The sequence below is a fragment of the Nicotiana tomentosiformis genome, unplaced genomic scaffold (assembly GCF_000390325.3).
Source record: "Nicotiana tomentosiformis unplaced genomic scaffold, ASM39032v3 Un00115, whole genome shotgun sequence".
In the NCBI taxonomy this organism is placed as follows: domain Eukaryota; kingdom Viridiplantae; phylum Streptophyta; class Magnoliopsida; order Solanales; family Solanaceae; genus Nicotiana; species Nicotiana tomentosiformis.
Genome location: NW_027174674.1, coordinates 141,635 through 160,000, shown reverse-complemented (window position 1 = coordinate 160,000; position 18,366 = coordinate 141,635). Strand labels below are relative to the sequence as shown.

At 36.8% G+C, this 18,366-nt stretch overlaps 2 protein-coding genes across 8 annotated transcripts; both read left to right on the top strand.

The window, feature by feature from the left end:
• On the top strand, positions 1-5,846 carry LOC117276174 (uncharacterized). 6 transcript variants are annotated; one of them, XM_070192462.1, is made up of 9 exons: positions 1-37; positions 132-234; positions 315-993; positions 1,193-1,301; positions 1,792-2,746; positions 2,831-3,576; positions 3,706-3,786; positions 4,228-4,293; positions 5,283-5,846. In XM_070192462.1, exons 3-5 carry the CDS (start codon positions 753-755, stop codon positions 1,853-1,855), a joined length of 414 nt encoding a protein of 137 aa, XP_070048563.1. In that variant the 5' UTR covers positions 1-37; positions 132-234; positions 315-752; the 3' UTR covers positions 1,856-2,746; positions 2,831-3,576; positions 3,706-3,786; positions 4,228-4,293; positions 5,283-5,846. The 6 variants fall into 6 exon arrangements, with proteins under 6 accessions (XP_070048563.1, XP_070048562.1, XP_070048559.1 ...); XM_070192461.1 differs by having other exon boundaries at positions 5,138-5,846; XM_070192458.1 differs by having other exon boundaries at positions 5,128-5,846.
• A 4,397-nt stretch (positions 5,847-10,243) lies between these two features.
• LOC104089424 (probable phospholipase A2 homolog 1) lies at positions 10,244-18,019 on the top strand. 2 transcript variants are annotated; one of them, XM_033654343.2, is made up of 4 exons: positions 10,244-10,549; positions 10,660-10,699; positions 10,801-10,920; positions 17,625-17,938. In XM_033654343.2, exons 1-4 carry the CDS (start codon positions 10,445-10,447, stop codon positions 17,735-17,737), a joined length of 378 nt encoding a protein of 125 aa, XP_033510234.1. In that variant the 5' UTR covers positions 10,244-10,444; the 3' UTR covers positions 17,738-17,938. The 2 variants fall into 2 exon arrangements, with proteins under 2 accessions (XP_033510234.1, XP_009592612.1); XM_009594317.4 differs by having other exon boundaries at positions 10,285-10,549; positions 17,722-18,019.
• The last annotated feature ends 347 nt before the right edge of the window (positions 18,020-18,366 follow it).

Genomic DNA, 18,366 nt, shown 5'->3' with positions numbered 1-18,366 from the left:
TGCTTTTGAATTGTGCAATAGTCACGCCATTTGTGGAGTGAGTAACTCATACAAACTTTATATTCTTTATCATTGTAATGTTTGAGCAGGCTAGTCTTTTTCTTTAACATTAATTTAATTATTTCATATAGTGAGTTTAGATAGTACATAAGGAGGAGTTCAAGAAGAAGACCTTCACCTACAGAGATAGAGAGGAGAGTTAATAAAGAGTTTGTTGATTGGTTCCAAAAGCGGGTGAGTAAGTAATCATCAGTTATTGTTTACATTTGGTTTGAATGAGCAAACTTCACTAAGACAATTTTGTTTTGATTTAGATTATGAATCCAGACACAATAGATACAATGTCTATTGATCTAAAATTTCTCGCACGAGGTCCATCGGTAGTTGCAAGATGTTTTACTGCATATAACATCAATGGGTCCAAATTTTGAACTTTGGCTCGAGAAGAAGGTCTAAGAACACAGAATAGTGGAGTTTTCTTAACTTCTAAAACATCATGTGTTGCAAGTAGTATTGACGGAAATTTAACGCAAGCAGAGTTACCATATTATGGGAAGTTAGAAGATATTCTTGAGATTAATTATTATGGTCGATTCAAGGTTGTTCTTTTCAAATGTAGATGGGCTGATACTGCTCGAGATAGAGGGTATAAAAAGGATCGTTGGAACTTAAATTGTGTTAATTTTGATAGATTGATTCATACCGGTGAACGTGAAGAACATGAGCCTTACATTGAAGCATCTCAAGCACAAATGGTGTACTATGTGGATGATGTTGTCAATAAAGGGTGGAGTGTTGCTATGCATCTAAAGCCAAGAGATATGTATGATATGGGAGAAGAAGTAGTGGAAGATGAAGTATATGAGAATGAACCATACCAAGAGCAAGAACTCGAACAGCTTTTTGGTGATGGTGATGAGTATGTACAACTAGCTACAGACCATATAATTGATGATGTAGTAGAGACAAATGTTGCTACTAACTTAGCAGCTGGTACATACATGTTTGAATAGAAATTTTATTTAATATGTTACTTTACCCGAAGGTAATAGTATTGCATAAGTAAGTAGTGTTTATTTTATTTATTTGATGTATAAGTATATTTAGAATGTCATTCATATTTGGTTTGAAAGCATATTTAGAAATGATAAGGTTAATTCAATCTGTTGTTCCTCACATGGCATCCAAGAAGAAAGGAAAATCGTAAATGTTGGAGGTTGCATTGCTTTGGATCTGGGACCATGGTCAGGTGCTTATAGTGCATCCAAAGCTGCTGTACACTCATTTACTGATACCTTGAGGTATGCTTGTATGCTATAGCTAACTTTGTTTTGGATGGTTTTTCAACTTCAAATTGCAGCCAAGCATACAGCGATTAAATTTTATTACAGGCTCTTAAACTTAGTTATCTTACTTTATCTTTAGTTTTTGGGAGCTTTATTTTTATTAGATTGTCATTATGTATTAGATGTACTGATTTCTTTTCCTTGAACCACATTAATGTTTTTACTTTGTTCTCATCTCATAATTAACGACTCAAACTCCATACTTAAGATTTACTGGAAACCAGATAAGTTTCTCTGGACGTGTTCACCTTCTCGCATGAATGTTACCTTTGCATCGGATGAGGCATCACCTGTCAAACCTCAACTTTAAACGAAATTACTTTTCTGGCATTGTTTTCCTCCTATGATCAAACCTTTTGACTTCATAAGTATCTTTTTCGTTATGCTGAAGAGTTGTCAATAAATCCTCTTATGGAGTAGTTATGTAGAACACATTGTTGGTCAGGTTGCAACATACAAGTCATATGGCTGAAAATAGGAAGCCAAGGTCCAGTATGTTACTTGGTTAGTACCTTGTTTGAGACTAAATCCGACAGAGACCGTGTTATAGGCTGATAGCATCACATGGAGGTATAGTTGTGCCCTTTACTACCAGTTACCCGGTCAAATCAGGTTGTGCACCTTGATTCTTATAACATATTAGCTGCATAGTTCACAGTATTGTTGAATTTTTCTGAGTAGTGATATTCCTGTTGGAAAGTTTATTTTACTCCTAAATCTGCAGCCTAAAGTGTTGTCAAAAGCTCGCATAAAGCATGCTTAGGTGCTGAAGCTAGGCACAAAATAGGCTTATCTTAAAGAGGCGAACTAAACAATAAAGATTTTTTATAATGTTTTATCCACATAACGTTGTTATTTACTTGTTCTTATTCTTCCTCTCGAGTCGAGGGTCTTTCGGAAACAGTCTCTCTGCCCTCCATAGTAGGGGTAAGGTCTGCGTATACATTACCCTCCGCAGACCCCACTTGTGGGATCCCACTAGATTGTTGTTGTATTCATATTTGATTCACCTTTTTATATTTGATTCACCTCTTTTTAATCTGTGGTATTCATATTTGTTTGCCATAAGAGGATCTCTTGGAAAAAAGATGAAAGTATTGAAAGAACTGAGAGAGAGTAAGGGACAAAAAATAATAGTTGGAAGAACAAATTTGTTATCATGTTAGATGGTATTACCCGCTAGAGGAATCAATGGGAGGGCGGAGAAAGTTTCATGGAGCAAAGGAATTATTGTTGTCGGACCACTACGATGTTCGAATTTCCCACAATATAGTAGGAAAATGCAATGTTCATTCTTTTAGGAACTATACTAAGCTTGAAAATGTTGGTCCGGAGGATTACTACTGCCGGTTCAAGTATAAAACGACAACTAGAGCTTTTGTGCCAGATATGGTTCCACTGTAAGTGTATGAAATTCCGCATGGTTGCTGATTGAAGTCGAGTAATGTTCTTTATGCTCATAATTCTTTTTTGTTGCTCTGAAGGTATTGCAAATGCGAGATGCCATATAATCCGGATGAGTTTATGGTAAACAATATTGATGAGAATAGTCAAGTAAATTGGATCACTTGGTCTTTCTCTTCTCTTCTCAATCTCTGTATTTGGGCTACGGAAAGACTAATTTTTATGGCAAGGATATAACTTAGAGTCTTAGACAACCAAATTAAAAGAAAAGGCCATTTTGGTAAGTTGATAGTGTATCTAGAATCTAGATTAGCTTGGCTTTAGTTGTTCTCCTATGCAATGTAGATAAGTACATTTTGGTGCTTTTAACCCCTTAGAAGATTAAAATTGGGTTCACAATGACTTATGCTGATATGGTCGTCTTGTATAGTGCAAGATAGACCGCCCAAATTGTAGATATTTAATTGCTTGAAAAACGTGAAATGGTAAAATGGAGGACACGATCTGCTATTACCAGTGATGTTGCTTGCTTTTCCCAATCAATTTCTTGACACAGTTTCTCCTCCTCCTTATGTACTTTATCTTGACTTGACCATATTCTTATCTTGCTTTTTGACATCTTCCTGTTTCTGTTGTTCAGAGTGTGACTCCTGCAGTACTTCTCAGGTTTCTGCGCGAGCATCGATCAGAATGGGTAGACAATGATATTGATGCCTACGCAGCTGCAGCTATTAAAGTTGGTCCTTGCAGCCTACCTGGGGCCCGAGTCTGTAATTTTGGGGGTCAAGTGATACTTCCACTGGCACACACAGCTGAACATGAAGAGGCAAGTGTTCTAGATCCTATTTAAATCAATGTGGGCATGCCTAAAATTATTCCTTTATGTCTTCTTTGGATAATATGGGATGGATTCCTCATCATTAATGTTGACCCCAACCTCTTTTATGCTCAGTAGTTGCTGGAGGTCATCAAGTTGGAAGGAGTTTGCCATTCTCCAGAAGATGTTATAATGCCAAGAGATATGTTCCTACTGCAAGTAAGTTCTATTTCTGCACATGGATTTTGTTCTTTTGTAGAGAATCTTAACTGGATCTAACAAAGCTCGTACCTCTATATAAGAGACAGACTTGTACAAGATTGAGAAGCTTAACTTAATGGTTTGAGAAACTTCAGTTTTACTCTGGCTCTGGACAACCGTCCAGTACCAAAAGGAAATTTATTATAGATACCATATGCTCCTATGCTGTTTTCCTGAGCTTTCGAAACATGAAAGTTACCATGCATCATCTTTAGTATCACAAGTCTGCTCATATCCAAGTGTTGAGCATATGGATTCTTGATAGCTATGTTATGATGCTGCAAGATTTGACTGAACTGATCTATTGGTCAAACTTGCATTGGATGATGAATATGCTGGGTTAAACTGCCTGTTTTTGACTCTAAACAGTTTTTAACTCATGTTCTGTGCTTTTGGCAGATGTGCAGTGGAATGGATGAAAATGCTGTTGGCACCTGTGCTGAATTGTGTGGAGTGCAAGGAGAGGTACGCATCAATTCATCTTTTTGCTTAAGTTGCTGATTTCAAAAATTAATTACTTACATTAATTTCCTCTCCGTTGAAGATTGGAAAACCAATAAATAAATTGTAGTGAACATGAAATAGGACATAAAAAGAGTTCTCTTAACAGTTGGGCCAACTCTGCTCTGCCTTCTTAGAGAGTTCTATTACTTTATTAGTTTTCAGTTATCTTTAAGAATCGGACATTTCTTCTTAACTCTAGTGCAATGTTTTTCTTGCATATTTTTCTTCACTATTCACTATGTGCAATATACATTGAAGAGCACTGGAAAGTCCCGGCTGATCTTTGCACTATGATTGTTTTGTGTAAAGCACTAAATATTAAGTAAAGGGGTAGTTTCATTTGTATCAACTTATCTAAAAAGAAGAACAAGAAATTGCCGTGTCATTTTCTTAGTTTCCAACATGATAAATTCAGAGGCCTATCTAAAGGTTCTGTGCATACATAAAAGACTTCCATATCTCAAATGATCTAGCCATATAGTATATAATATGTTAAGAGTTTCTGAAGACACAACTGTACCTTGGAGGCTGATCTGATTGGTTAAACCAAAACACATCTGTGTCCATTATACATTGCATGCTTTTATTTCTTACAATTCGTTTCATGCTTGTTTGAGTAATAGCAATGAGACTTCCATATCTCAAATGATCTAGCCATATTGTATATAATCTGTTAAGAGTCATTGTTCTGAAGACACAACTGTACCTTGGAGGCTGATCTGATTGGTTAAACCAAAACACATCTGTGTCCATTATACATTGCATGCTTTTATTTCTTACAATTCGTTCCTTTAGTCTTTTGTAGGCATCATCTAGCCTGTGTGGGCATGACTATTGAACAAAATAAACATCTAGATCACTATGTTTGTTCCGATTGTGAGATGTGGCCATGCTGTGAGTAGGTGGATTCCATTGACAATGATGGAGTTCTTGTTTTTTGATGTTGATAGAGTGTTGAGGGGTGGTGGCTATTTATGGTTGGATCATTTCTTTAGTAAAAAGGCAGATCTTGAGAAGGTTTTCCAACCCCTGATTTGAAAATTGAACTACAAGAAGGTGAAGTGGGCAGTAGCAAATAAGAATGATGCTAGTGGTGTGAAGAATGGGGAGGTTTACTTAGCTCTTCTTCAGAAGCCTGTTTCAAGATGATACTCTATTACAGGTACCGTCTTAGTCTCTCTGGAAATGAGATTATACATAGTTATAGTTGCGCTGGAGTTAGAAATATTGCTAGTAGTGATAGATCTAAGGTAGTTTAGTATGAATTTTGGTTTTGGCACTCAATTAATGATAGCACCAATAGAGTGTCATAATTAGAATCTCCTTGCTTGTCTCTGAGGAGCTAAATTATGTCCAAATAATGCTAGTTCAAAATTTGCTTTGCTTTATTCTTTACTGAAAATGTTATATTTGTAGAAGTAAATATGGACCTTCACCGGGGCACATTTTGTATTTGCAAGAAGAAATTAATGGTTTTGCTTCACTGATTACAACTTGATACACTGATTACAAAATTATCTAGCACATTCATTTTCTTCTTTTCTTGTACAGTTTGCATACATTCACAAGGAAAGATGTCATGACAGATACTGTTGAAGACACTCTTTTAACTTTTGGAATGTAACTCTTTGATACAAAAGAGTCTATACCATTTGCATAACACTCTTCTGCACTTTCTGATAATGCATTGGCTGTCATCTGTGATTAAGGTAAATGAGTTTCATCAGTAAGCAGCAACAGAAAATTGACTGAAAAGAAAGGATGGTGGCAGAAATAAACTGCCACTATTGTTTTTAGAACACTAATATTATATTGTAGCAGTTATAAACCCCCACATAGCTTTTGTTTTTTTAAAAAAATATTTAAATCATATTTTGGGGGTTTATAAATCCCACAGTATCTTTTTTGAACTATTATGATCATATTAATGGGGTTTTGTAAACCCTCGCATTATTCTTTTTACATGTCGAAATCATATCGCGGGGGTTTTAAACTAGCACTAATTGTCTTTCAAAAGCCCCCACATAACTTGTTTTTAAAAAAATATTTAAATTATATTTTGGGGGTTTTTAAACCCCCACAATATTTTTTTTGAACCATTATGATCATATTGAGAGGGTTTATAAACCCTTACAATATTTTTTTTTAACACATCGAAATCATATTGCGGGGGTTTTAAACTAGCACTAATTGTCTTTCAAAACCCCCACATAGCTTTTGTTTTTTAAAAATATTTAAATTATATTTTGGAGGTTTTTAAACTCCCACAATATCTTTTCTGAACCATTGTGATCATATTGAGGGGGTTTATAAACCCTTGCAATATATTTTTTTTGACACATCAAAATTATATTGCGGGGATTTTAAACTAGCACTAATTATCTTTCAAAACCCCCACAAATTAAAAATTCATTTTGTGGCGGTTGTCATGGAGGTTTTAGAAAGCCGACGCAATAATGCTCGTGGCAAAGGTAACTGTGGCACTTCTAGAAACCGCCAAAATTCTTTTTGTGGGGGTCAAAAACTGTCACAATTTGACCAAAAACCCCCCACAAAGTAAGTGTTTTCTTGTAAATGTGATCAATCTTCTCATAAAATAAATTATGAGGATCAGAAAAGCATGTGGTCCACGTGATATTCACAGAGGTGTTTTGGCGTATCTGGGAGATAGTCGAGGATGATAGCTTACCGAACTATTTAATGCTATACTACGAAATAGTAGAATGCTCGCGAGTGGATAAAGACTAACTATGATTTATAAATATTAGGACTTAGGAGATATTTAAAGTTGTGTGAATTATCGTGACATTAAACTTACACTACTAAAAATATGGTCTTTCCCGAAACAAGCTTAATGGCGGACCTTGCCGGTACTTTCTCCGGTTTACTTTAAGTAATTTTTTGACTTTTTTTGTGGTCCATAGTATAATATTTGATTTTTTCAAATATCAAGAAAGAATTAATATCTTTTTTTCAAAGGTGCCCTTGGAGTAAAGAACCTAGGAGTATTTGTTGTATTTCTAATGAAAAAATTAAGGTTAATATGATCAATTACATTATTAATTAACACTAAAAAATAAATTTCTTAAGGGAAAAAGCTTATTATTGCCCTTGTACGTATTATAGTAAATAGTATATGTTTGTCCTCCGTTTTATTTTACGTCCAAAATTCACCCTACCGTTAACGAAGTAAGTGGAATTGTCCTTAACCCTGAGAGATGGTCAATGTAGCACCTGACCCCACAATGTTTTTACCACATAGGATCCAAGTCAGCTATCCATTAATTTTTAGCCTAGTTTGTAACGACCCATTTCACTCCACTGGAAACGAGCTCAAAAATAGAGCAACGTATTATCCATCAACCAACCAACAAACTGAATTTCCAAACTTGAAACAGAGATGAGTGATAGCACCGGTGAATCCAAACAACTTCATAAAGGGTCACAAAATTCTCCAGCGGCGAACGCAGGTGGCCTCAAAACGTTGTGCTTTTTTTATAATCATTCAATCAGATAGAGACTTAGGAAAAACTATACCCACAATTTATTAAAGCACAAGATTAGAATGCACGTCCAAACTACTATATCAAGAACACAATTGAAAATTTAGTAAAAATAATTTCAACCATCAAAGATGTAGCATGTGACAAACAAGATCAATCGAGAAAATCATGGGCCAAGAGACGGAGAAACAGTGAAAGTGTGAGCGACACCAAATCATGGATAATCACAAGCAATCGACAAAGCATACCAATTTCACAACAGAAAAATCACACCAATACGCTAAAGAGCGACGTCCAAAACAACAGGGTCGCCGAAAACTTAGCAGTCACCGGAGTTCGTGTATTCCGGCCAGATTAAGAGAAAGAAAGGCCACCAAATGACATACCAAAGTTAACTTCCGAAGATGGCATTGCTACCACGGCGATAAACATCGTAACAACATTAAAAGCACACAAGGAGTCGCTGGAGAAATGCTCAGACAGCCGAAAGTTCATAAAGGTCGTCGGAATTGCGTTTTTCGGCTAAAATTCGGTGGTCACGATCTGGTAGCTGAGCTTAAAGATTACTTCCGGAGGCCGTTGTTATGAACAAAGAAAGACCAACCGGAGCGGACTCGTAGGTGTTATTTCCGTCCAGATTTCGACTAAAGCTCCAGTGATCTTTACCGGTCACATCCGACCAGATCCAAGGGTTTTGGATGGACCTTCAACGAGATGGAGTTTTCCAGTGATAGAGGTTCCACCATTTTGGTCGCTACTTTTGTCATAACTCAAGGAGAAAGAAAGAGAAGGGGAATAGTTTAGTGGAGACTAGGCTAAGAATTAATGGAAAGCTGACTTGCATCCTGTGTGTCAAAAAATTAGCGAAAGTGAAACGGAGGACAAACATATACTGTTTACAATAGTATATGGGTAATAATGAACTTTTTTTCATTCAAATTACTTAAAGTGGACCGAGGGGAGTATTGTTTATCGATGGCAAAATACATAGGTTATCCCCTGAGTTATAGATCAAATCCCTGTTACACACTTTTTACGGACGAAAATTACCTTACACACTCAACATTTCCAAAGTGTCCCCAAGAGACACCACTTTTTTCTTGACCAGTTTTTCAAACATATGTTATTAATATCATGCACCAATCATACAACGACACGTGTCATTGACTTAAAAAAAGAAAAAAAGAAAAAGAAAAACAAACCCACCCAAGTTTTTTTTTAAAAAGGCAAAAATGAAAAGGAACCCATCTCCGCTTCATCGTGCCTTAAAGCTTTTCAGCTCATATCTCTGCCTTCATCAACATTTCTCTTTCATCCTTCATCCATTAACATACACATTCAAGAAAAAATCATAGATAGACGAAAAATATAACCCAATTTTCACCGTCTCACCACTATTACTCACCTTCCACAGCCTTCTCGTTATTTCCATTGCCGCCGACCACCCAAAAAAAAACCCAAACATCCACCTTACAATTCAAACAAAAGAATTAGAAGCCCTAATCAATTGCTCTTACGTTCTGATGTATTTATTTTCTGGTTTTTTTTAGATATAACAAGTGGGTCTCCATGGCTGCCCATTGAAAAGGAAAATGAGAAGAGAAGATTTTTCTACATTGTTCTTCCAATCTCACTTGAAGATTTCATTACAAATTCTTCTACACTGTTAAAGATTTCTTCCTGAATCGATTTTTTCAGATATTTTTCCTTGATCTGTTACAATTTTAACAGATTTCTTAATTGAAAGTGGATAAAATGGATAGTAAACATCTGTATTATCTCCAATTTGAACCAAATTACTTTAGAAAAATAAAAAAGGAAGATATTGGAAAAGGACAAAAAGAAAATCCATTTAACCGTTGGATAAGTTTTATTAAATCTGGACCCTTCAAATAAAGCATCAGATATACAGTTTTTACAGTTCAGACGCTTTATTTTGTTTGTAAAACACGCACCTGTCACGTAGATAAAGAGGTGTGTCTTAAGTATTTGGTTCATAATTTTCGTCCATAAAAAAATGCGTAAAATATATTTGGTTCATAATTTTGTTGTAACTCGTGTAGTTTGCCTTTATCGATAAAAAGAATGATAGAGTAGAGACACACGGAAATAGCAAATAATCAAATTATTTTGAAGAAATCGAGGGACTACCGTCAGTCTTTTAGCTCCAATTTTTTCTATCGAGTTTATCGGTAAATTGGACCGCAAAATTTACTGTTTCGTAAATCTACTGACCCAGTTTGTTTCATACTAAAAAATAAAATAAAAAATTATTTTTAAAAAACTGATTGAGTCTGTCGATTTTTTCAATCAAAATGCATTCAACTAATTAATTAAAGAGTTTTTTATTTTTATTTTTATTTCTACACCAACTTAAGAGTTAAGACAGTGGGAAATTGAATCAATTGGTCCTTACGTTCTGGTCCCACAAGTCTTGTATCCACCAATGAGAGAAAGCCTGCTACGTCAACAGGCTCCGAAGTGCGAATATAGCTCTGCGCTTTTTCCGCAAAGGAGAAGACAGCAAAACAAAGAGGACGAAAGGAGCACAAGCTTGTAATGTAAGTCCAGAAAATTACATAATTCTAATCAGAAGATACAAAAGTAGAATGCAGGGAGGCGACAATTCTCTCACCTCATCATTCATCCTTACGACATTAGTCTTCTCCTTTTTCCTCTTTGCCATTGCTGAATCCACCAACAATTCTCAAGGAGTAAATTATTTATCCTTTTCGATTCATTAACTTCTATGCATTTTGATTTGTTCATTAACCAACTCATTTTTCTGGGTAATTGATTTATTTTTTAATTGCTATAATGACAGGTCCGATGTAGCAAAACATGTGTGGCAGAGAACTGTAACTGTACGTCTCTTTCTCTCTTTCAGCTTTTTTCTCATTTATATTCCTTCTTTTTATATGCATAAGAGCTAATCCACTTTTTCTTTGGTTATTTTTTTCAATAGCAATTGGAATTAGATATGGGAAATACTGTGGAGTAGGATGGAGTGGATGTCCAGGGGAGAAACCTTGTGATGATCTAGACACCTGCTGTAAGATTCACGATGAATGTGTAGAGAAAAATGGTACTGTTTATTTTGTGCCTCTTTTTTCATTTTTGTTGAATTTCTCATGATTAATATCATAAAGTTTGTTGCTTTATACTGTACTATTTTGTTTATGCCCTTTCTTGGAGATTTGGTTACTACTTTGAGCTTGACTACGGCTTGTCTGTTTTCATTCGCTTGAATATGAGAGTGAAACCTTAAGTTGTTGAAAATCCGTTGGAATACACATTGTACAAGAATCTGACATGTTGACATTGAAGCTTTGGTTTGATTAGCTGATTTGGACCTCTGCAATAGTTGGCTTGTGATTCATCATTGGTTGATGTGTCACCTAAGGCGGTTATTCAGTGATTTCGAGAACCTTAGTAGAAAATAAGTTGTCAGACTTGGACTATGTAAATATTATCTTATTGACATATTGTAATTAGAACGAATACCATCTTAAAGTGGGATTACTTCAACGAATAGCAAAAGTGAGAATCGATTACTTAAAGAAATAGCATAATAGCAAAACTGCAGAATGCGAGTCTTTGGTCTTTTGAATATACTGTTGTGTGGCTCATATAATAGACATAGTAGGGTCATTTTAGACTCCTGACTTGTAGATAGTCAAGGAAAGGTGTTTTATCTTGACATCTTTGAAATGCATATGAAACTAGCAGATCTGTGGTTTCTGTAAAACTGAAGTCTCAGTTTGAAATACGTGGACTTGGAATTGGACGTGACAATGCAATTTGAAGAATTAACTGTTGATTTAAAAGGCAAGTACTGCATGCAATCACCTTAATCACTTGTCCAAGACAAGAAACTGTCCCTCTGCTTGTATTTCTGCTGAAGCTTAAAAATATGATAGGATTATTACATGCTGAGAGGATATAAAGGCTTACCTGGTGTTAAGCCCTCAATCTTTGACTTAGATGGTTAGAATCTAATCTTAGGAGTCCAATTACATCGACCTTTTTTTTTTAGCAAATCATACTACTAGGCGGGTTTCCTAGTCGCTATTTTATTAATAATAAAAAGAAAAAACTACAATGGAAGAGTACAAGTAAGGGGGGCAAAAGTTACAGTAGTGTTGCCTCTATTGCCTTGGCTATACAATCATCCCTGTGCACCTCCATCGCCACATGATGGCAACCTCATGACGGCTGCCGGCAAAGTCTCACGAGGGCGAACAATCTCATAGCCATTTGGATACTTCCCAAAGGCATAGGACATATAGCAAACACATACTGAGCTAGACCTTACTTTACAATTCCTATTGAGGCATGAACAACCTCATCTACTAGCAAGCATGTAAGAAATAAAAACTAAAAAGAACAAGATATTCTATGATCACCACAGAGTTTATAACACACTCTATAAGATATTACATAAGATGATACTAATAAAACGGTAAACTAAGATGATGTAGAAATTAGAATCTTCCCCCTTCTTCTTCAAGCTTGCGAGTTCTTCAACTTGTAACTCATTGTCTTCCTCTTCAACTATCTTCAAAATATCTTCAAACTTCATCACTTCTTCTTGGACCTATTTGATCTTGTGGAGGTGGTAGAGGCAGCTCCTTTTTGCTTAATAACTCTCATTGGAAGTTGCCTAATGACAACTTCTTGTGTGATCTTGCCATCCCAGCTATGTTGCCTCTCAGGTGCCTTCTTCTTGCTTTTGTTGGATCCACTTCTAAGATGTCTAGGTGAAGGATCTCCTTCCCTAGCTACATTGGCAAAGCTTGCATCTAGAAGTTCTTCCTCTTCCCCTTCTTCATAGAAATCTTTCCCCATATCCACACCAAAAGCTTCAGTAGGATTAAATCCGGACACTAAAGCTCCTGGCTCATAGCTCTTGGCCACTATTCCAATAGACTTAGAGATAGTAGCTACTGCCTTCTTATCAAGAGACTTCAAAGTATCCATGTCATGAGAAATAATAGCATGGAGGATATTCGTAGGAGTCAAATTGTACCTTGCAATGGTAGAACTTGTGCTTGCCATGTTTCCAGTAGATAGAGCCTTAGTATTAGGGTCATGTTTTGATGTAGCTGCTACAATTTGCTGCTTCCCGAATGGTACAAAAATAGGTGCATTTGGACTTGATCCTCTCCTCCTTGGCCCACTATCCGTAGAATTAGAAACCTGCTCACTTTGCGCCTTTGCTGCCTCGTCCTTTGATGGAGGAGTTGCTGAAAATTGATCTGCCTCATCGTTACTATCATCTTGGATGCTATCTGCATAATCTTCTTCATCCTCCTCAACTTGATCAGCCCATGTCTTACGATTAACCATAATAGCACTTGTCGCACCTTGTTGCTCCTTAGAACCACTTCCTTCATTTGTGAATGCTTGAGAGAATGAAATCGTACCTGCATTTGCTTTTTGATTGTTACCTTTTGACAGTAGCTGCTGTCCAGAATCAACTGCATGCTCATCATAAGGCTCCATCGATTGGGAAGGGACCTCATGAACTGAGGTATTCAAAGTAACCAATGGTGCCTTAACCTTTGGAGTGGTATGCATCAACATAGCTGCCTGGGAATCCTTTATCATTTTAGCTAATTCTGGATTGGAGATATGAAGTGTTGGCGTAGGTGTAACTGTAGCTGCCACATCTTTTGGATCGTCAACAAGAACAATGTCCTTTGAGACATTTAATGGCGCATCTGTATTTTTTAATAGCTGCTGCTGTTTTCCAGCTTTTGAATCTGCTTCGCCTTCCACCAGTTCCAACCTCTTCCCAGTATCCTTTTCACCATGTTCATGTGCATTAACCAAGGCATCAAAAGAATTAGAACTCCTAAAGTTTTCTGCTGCAACTTCCAGATTTTTATGGCTTGAAGATGCCATTTTGCCAGGTGATCGATTTACAACAGTCCACTCCTTAGCTTTTACCTGTTGCCCAGATTTACCTTGATTGTCTAGCACCTGCCCATCTATGTGCTTACCATCAAAATGCCCCTGTACATTATTGGAATGATGCACTGCTTCTGTACCCTCCTTCCTTGCACCAGTAGCTACATCAATCTTAGTTAAGTCATTACCAGGAGCTTCTTGTTGCACTTTAGGCTGCCCTTGATCTTTAATAATTTGCCCAGCACTTGTTGCACCACACTCAGTCAACTTCCCTTGCTCATCAGGTGTACCAACAGTAGATAACTTGATCATGCTTGGCTTAACAGTCTGCCCATCGTGCTTGCACAATTGTTGCTTCTCCGAAGTTTGTCCAGCTTTGTCTTGAATGTCACGCACCTGCCCAGCTTGTAAGACTGGATTCACAGCATTGTAAATTCTCGCCAAGGCTATAGAAGTAGGAACATCACGTGTAGCAACAGCAGCTGGTTTTTGTCCAGCGATTTCAACCTGCCCTACTACTGCTACTTCTGTTTCAACACCAGAAACAACTGCTATTTTCTGCCCTTGACCTTTAGTATTTTGCCCAGTACCTGTAAAGATAGGATTGGTATTCCCAGACTCAACCTGATCACCTCCTTGATCATTAACAGGTTGCCCAGCTACAGCTAAATCTTGAGATACCCTAATCGATGCTGTTTCAACAGGAACAATAGCATTAAGAGCCTCAACTACTGCTGCTGTTTTTAGCAGCTTATTAGCATCAGATTTTTACTGAACAACAAGGGAATTATCTCCATTATTATTAACTGAATCCACACCTTTTTCTTCACCAAACTTCTGCAATTTTTTAGCATCTAACAATTGCCACAAATCTCCTTGAAATCGATCAGCACTTCCTGCCTCCAATTCCATATCAATTTCGTTACCTCTTTGAGTATTACCACTGGTAGACTTTGTGATCAAACGACAGTTAATCTCCTCATGGGCTTGATGCTTACAAACAGTACAATACGAGCACACATTCTTGATAATGTTTAATAATCTTTCCAGTTTCCTCATCCAGGTAATGCAGCCTGATGCGATTGGGATGCTTGTCCAGCAGGTCAACAATTACTCTAACCCTAGCAGTGGTAGGTCTTGTACGCTCTTGTGTTGCTTTATCAATAGCAATGGGCTTCCCCAACGCAGAAGCTATTGACAACAGAGGTATTTTCGCGAACAGGTTTGGCGGCAGATCAGGGAAGGAAACCCAAACTAATGCTTTCGACGTTTCTTCTTTTGGATTAAACCATTGCGACCAAGGGAATGTTCTAAACTGATGCGACTCTCCATTAAACTGGACATACCCTACTGGTTTTGATAGAACAGCTAAATAATCCTCATACAAATCAAACCTTAATAAAAGATGACGATGTGCTCGCAAACCGATCAAACACCTACCTTTAATTCCCAATTGTTGCGGCAGTATGGTTCTAAGTTCTTGAAAATCTGGCGCTCCATATGATAACTTCATCAAAACAGCTTGATGAAGCCCCTCTTCAATGGCAAATTCGTCCAGCTCCTTGAAGGTGAATTGGATTGTAGGTTCTCCATGAACATATTGGATTGGTTTCAAACTAGTTTTGGTTATTGGTTTTGTTACCTGTTTATTTGCGATTACTGAAGCATAGTTGATTGGTTTAGGAGGCTCTCCCACAGCTTGGAGCTGGGGAGAGACGTTGGAAGCCATGGTTGCCCTAGGTTCTCTTCATGTCGCCTGGGAGAGAGGAGAGAGGAGAGAGCGTGGGTACCATTTCATCTTGCACAGCTGGGAATCGAACCAGGGTCTGCACATACATCGACCTGAATTTGATCTGAGCATACTAATTTGATGTGGAATGAATCACATTCAGGTCCTGTATTTTGTATACCACTCAAATGAAAGCCCAAAAGCTCGGATGTACCTTCATAAAATCCTGACATTGGTTGTGTACTTTCTAGAAACAGTTGGAGAGCTCTAAGAACATTGTTACCTTTAAGGTGAAAATGGAGTAATTTGTAATGACCATTTATCTGGCATCACCACTATATTTTGACCACTTAGGAAGCAGTTAAACTATTTCCGAGTAGACAAGAAGGAATCTCAAAACGTTTTGATTGTGATAAGAAAATAAAAACTATAAAGAACACAAACAAGGAAACACTACTGTCTAATGGTTTTCTTCTTTTCTTTTTGTCCTCTTTTGAGATGATTGCCTGAGGAAAAGCATCTGCATACTACTCTTGACATACTATTCAATCTGTTATTTTATTTCTCAAATGGTATAAGATTTCTTGTGAGAAGTTTATGCAATCGCCATCGTTAAAAAGAGAAAATATTGTCATCTACAATTTTCTAGCCATTTTCAGTTCACTTTTCTGGTACTCCAAAAGGTCCACTATCACTTGCAACTTAACCTGTGATTCTCAGTATTTATTTTGCAATTCCAGCGTCTTTTCTGGCTACTAGTTATTTTTCGGCTACCTTCAGTTAACTTTCCTGCAGAACTCTGCCATTCTGATTACTTCTACACTAATTTGTGATACTTTGAGGCTCAATCGATGCTTTTGACTTTAGCCCAAAACTTTTCTGAATTTCATGGTGAGATATTGTATGTCTTTGGGGAATAGATTATTCCGATGACCTTTTCATGCTTCAATAATCAATATCCTCTATGATTATATTGAGTTCCTCCGGTACCATGCACAATAGTCTCAATAAATAGCTTTTGTCACTCAAACTAATAATCCTGTTTACTAAACTGTGATTGGTCATCATATTAGCAAATAAATCTATTGACAAATTAATGCTAACAAACAATAAGAGATTAGTCATGAAATACTAAAGAGAGTGCTAATGGCAGTGGTAAGTAAGTTAATCATACCACATCTAATCACTTGATGCTGTAGAAAGTTTCTCTGTGTCAAATAGGCTTTCCATATGTTGATGATGGAAACTTAGGCAAAGACTCCTGAATTCATGAGCAGGTGCGTCTAGAATATCTCCTCTATGTAATTCTTAAGTGCTTAGACAACATTATCACAGGAATAACACATGCTAGTTTCTTGTTGCACGAAGTTTAACCTATGCCTAAGCATGGTCATCTTACTGAGGCCAAATGGAGTTTTGCTGTGGAACATTCTGTACAAAACTTCCATTTTTGTTTCTGAATTATTGTGCACCACATAGCCTTTCTGATACATTTGGCTCTTGTGATTCTTATATCATTGGCTTGAACATGAGATTATTTGTACGAATGCAGAGTACTCAGTTATTCTTCTAAAACTTGTTCTACTGCATTTCAACTGAGAAATAAAATTCAGTCTTGGTTTAATGATTACTGTACGTCTGAAATGAAACTATAGGCAGTAACCTTTATGCATAAAGTTGGGAGCGGATGACTTCCCTTTCAGCAGCCTATGATGCTACAGAGAAGAAAAATCATGCCTTACGGTTTTTAAACTTTTATTTGTTTGTCTTTTCTGGTGCCCCATAGCACTACAGGATGGGGAGGGGGCTTGGTTCTTGGCGTAGAATCACACATGCTTTGAATCCTTACTGATCAAGTTTCTAAATTTTACCAGAGAAGTGATTCTGTTGGTTAAACTGAACTATAAAATGATTCTAAGCCATAATTCACTTTTGTTAAAATCCTTCTGATGAGGAAGCGCTGAGAAATATTTGATAAAGAAAGAGCAATAAACTCAAAGGGAATATTACGCAGTAGCTTCTTTTGTTGGCATGTATTTCCATGCGAATCTGTAAGCATCCAAGTAATGCCTACCTTCCTGTCCCACATTATTCAGAAAATTGATCATTTTATTCACAAAATGCTTTTTACATCCTAATCATGGCAGTTACACCTGTTAAAGAGAGGAAGAACTTGCAATGGAATATGGTTTGTTTGGTGAACTTTATAGCTCAGTGTCTGATTCAATTGCTTCCAACTTTCAGGTATGACAAACGTTAAATGCCATGAGAAGTTTAAGAGGTGCATAAAAAAAGTTCAGAAGTCTAGGAAAGCTGGGTTTTCCAGAGAGTGCCCCTATGATGTAGCTGTTCCAACGATGGTACAGGGTATGGACATGGCTATTATGTTTAGCCAACTGGGAAACTCAAAGCTTGAACTTTGATCAATTCACTCTGCTAGAAGGATAACATATACTTGAAATATTCATATTAACCATTAGTTGTTTATTCAATTGTACAAACAGGAATATTCATCTCTTTTTAGGAGCTTTGCCTTTTTGAATTGTCCATTTTGTATTAGTGCCAAATACGTAGCTATTCAATTGTAAAGGTTTACCAGTGGAGGTTTCTGTATGATTCGAATAGGTCTCCCAGTCTATAATCTGTTCAGTGAATATGAAAAGGCTTAGTAGGCGTTTGGACATAAAAAATGTGAGATTTGACAAAAAGTTGTTTTTAAAGTTAAGTTGAAAAAAGGTACGTGAATTATGCATATTTGAGACACCTGCAAGTTTTCACTCATGATTTTAAGCATAAAAACAAGAAAGTTGAAGGGGGCCAGATTTTAAGTTTTCACTCAAAGATTTTCACCTGGGAATTGTGAGCAATATATCATTCTTCCTATGGTCA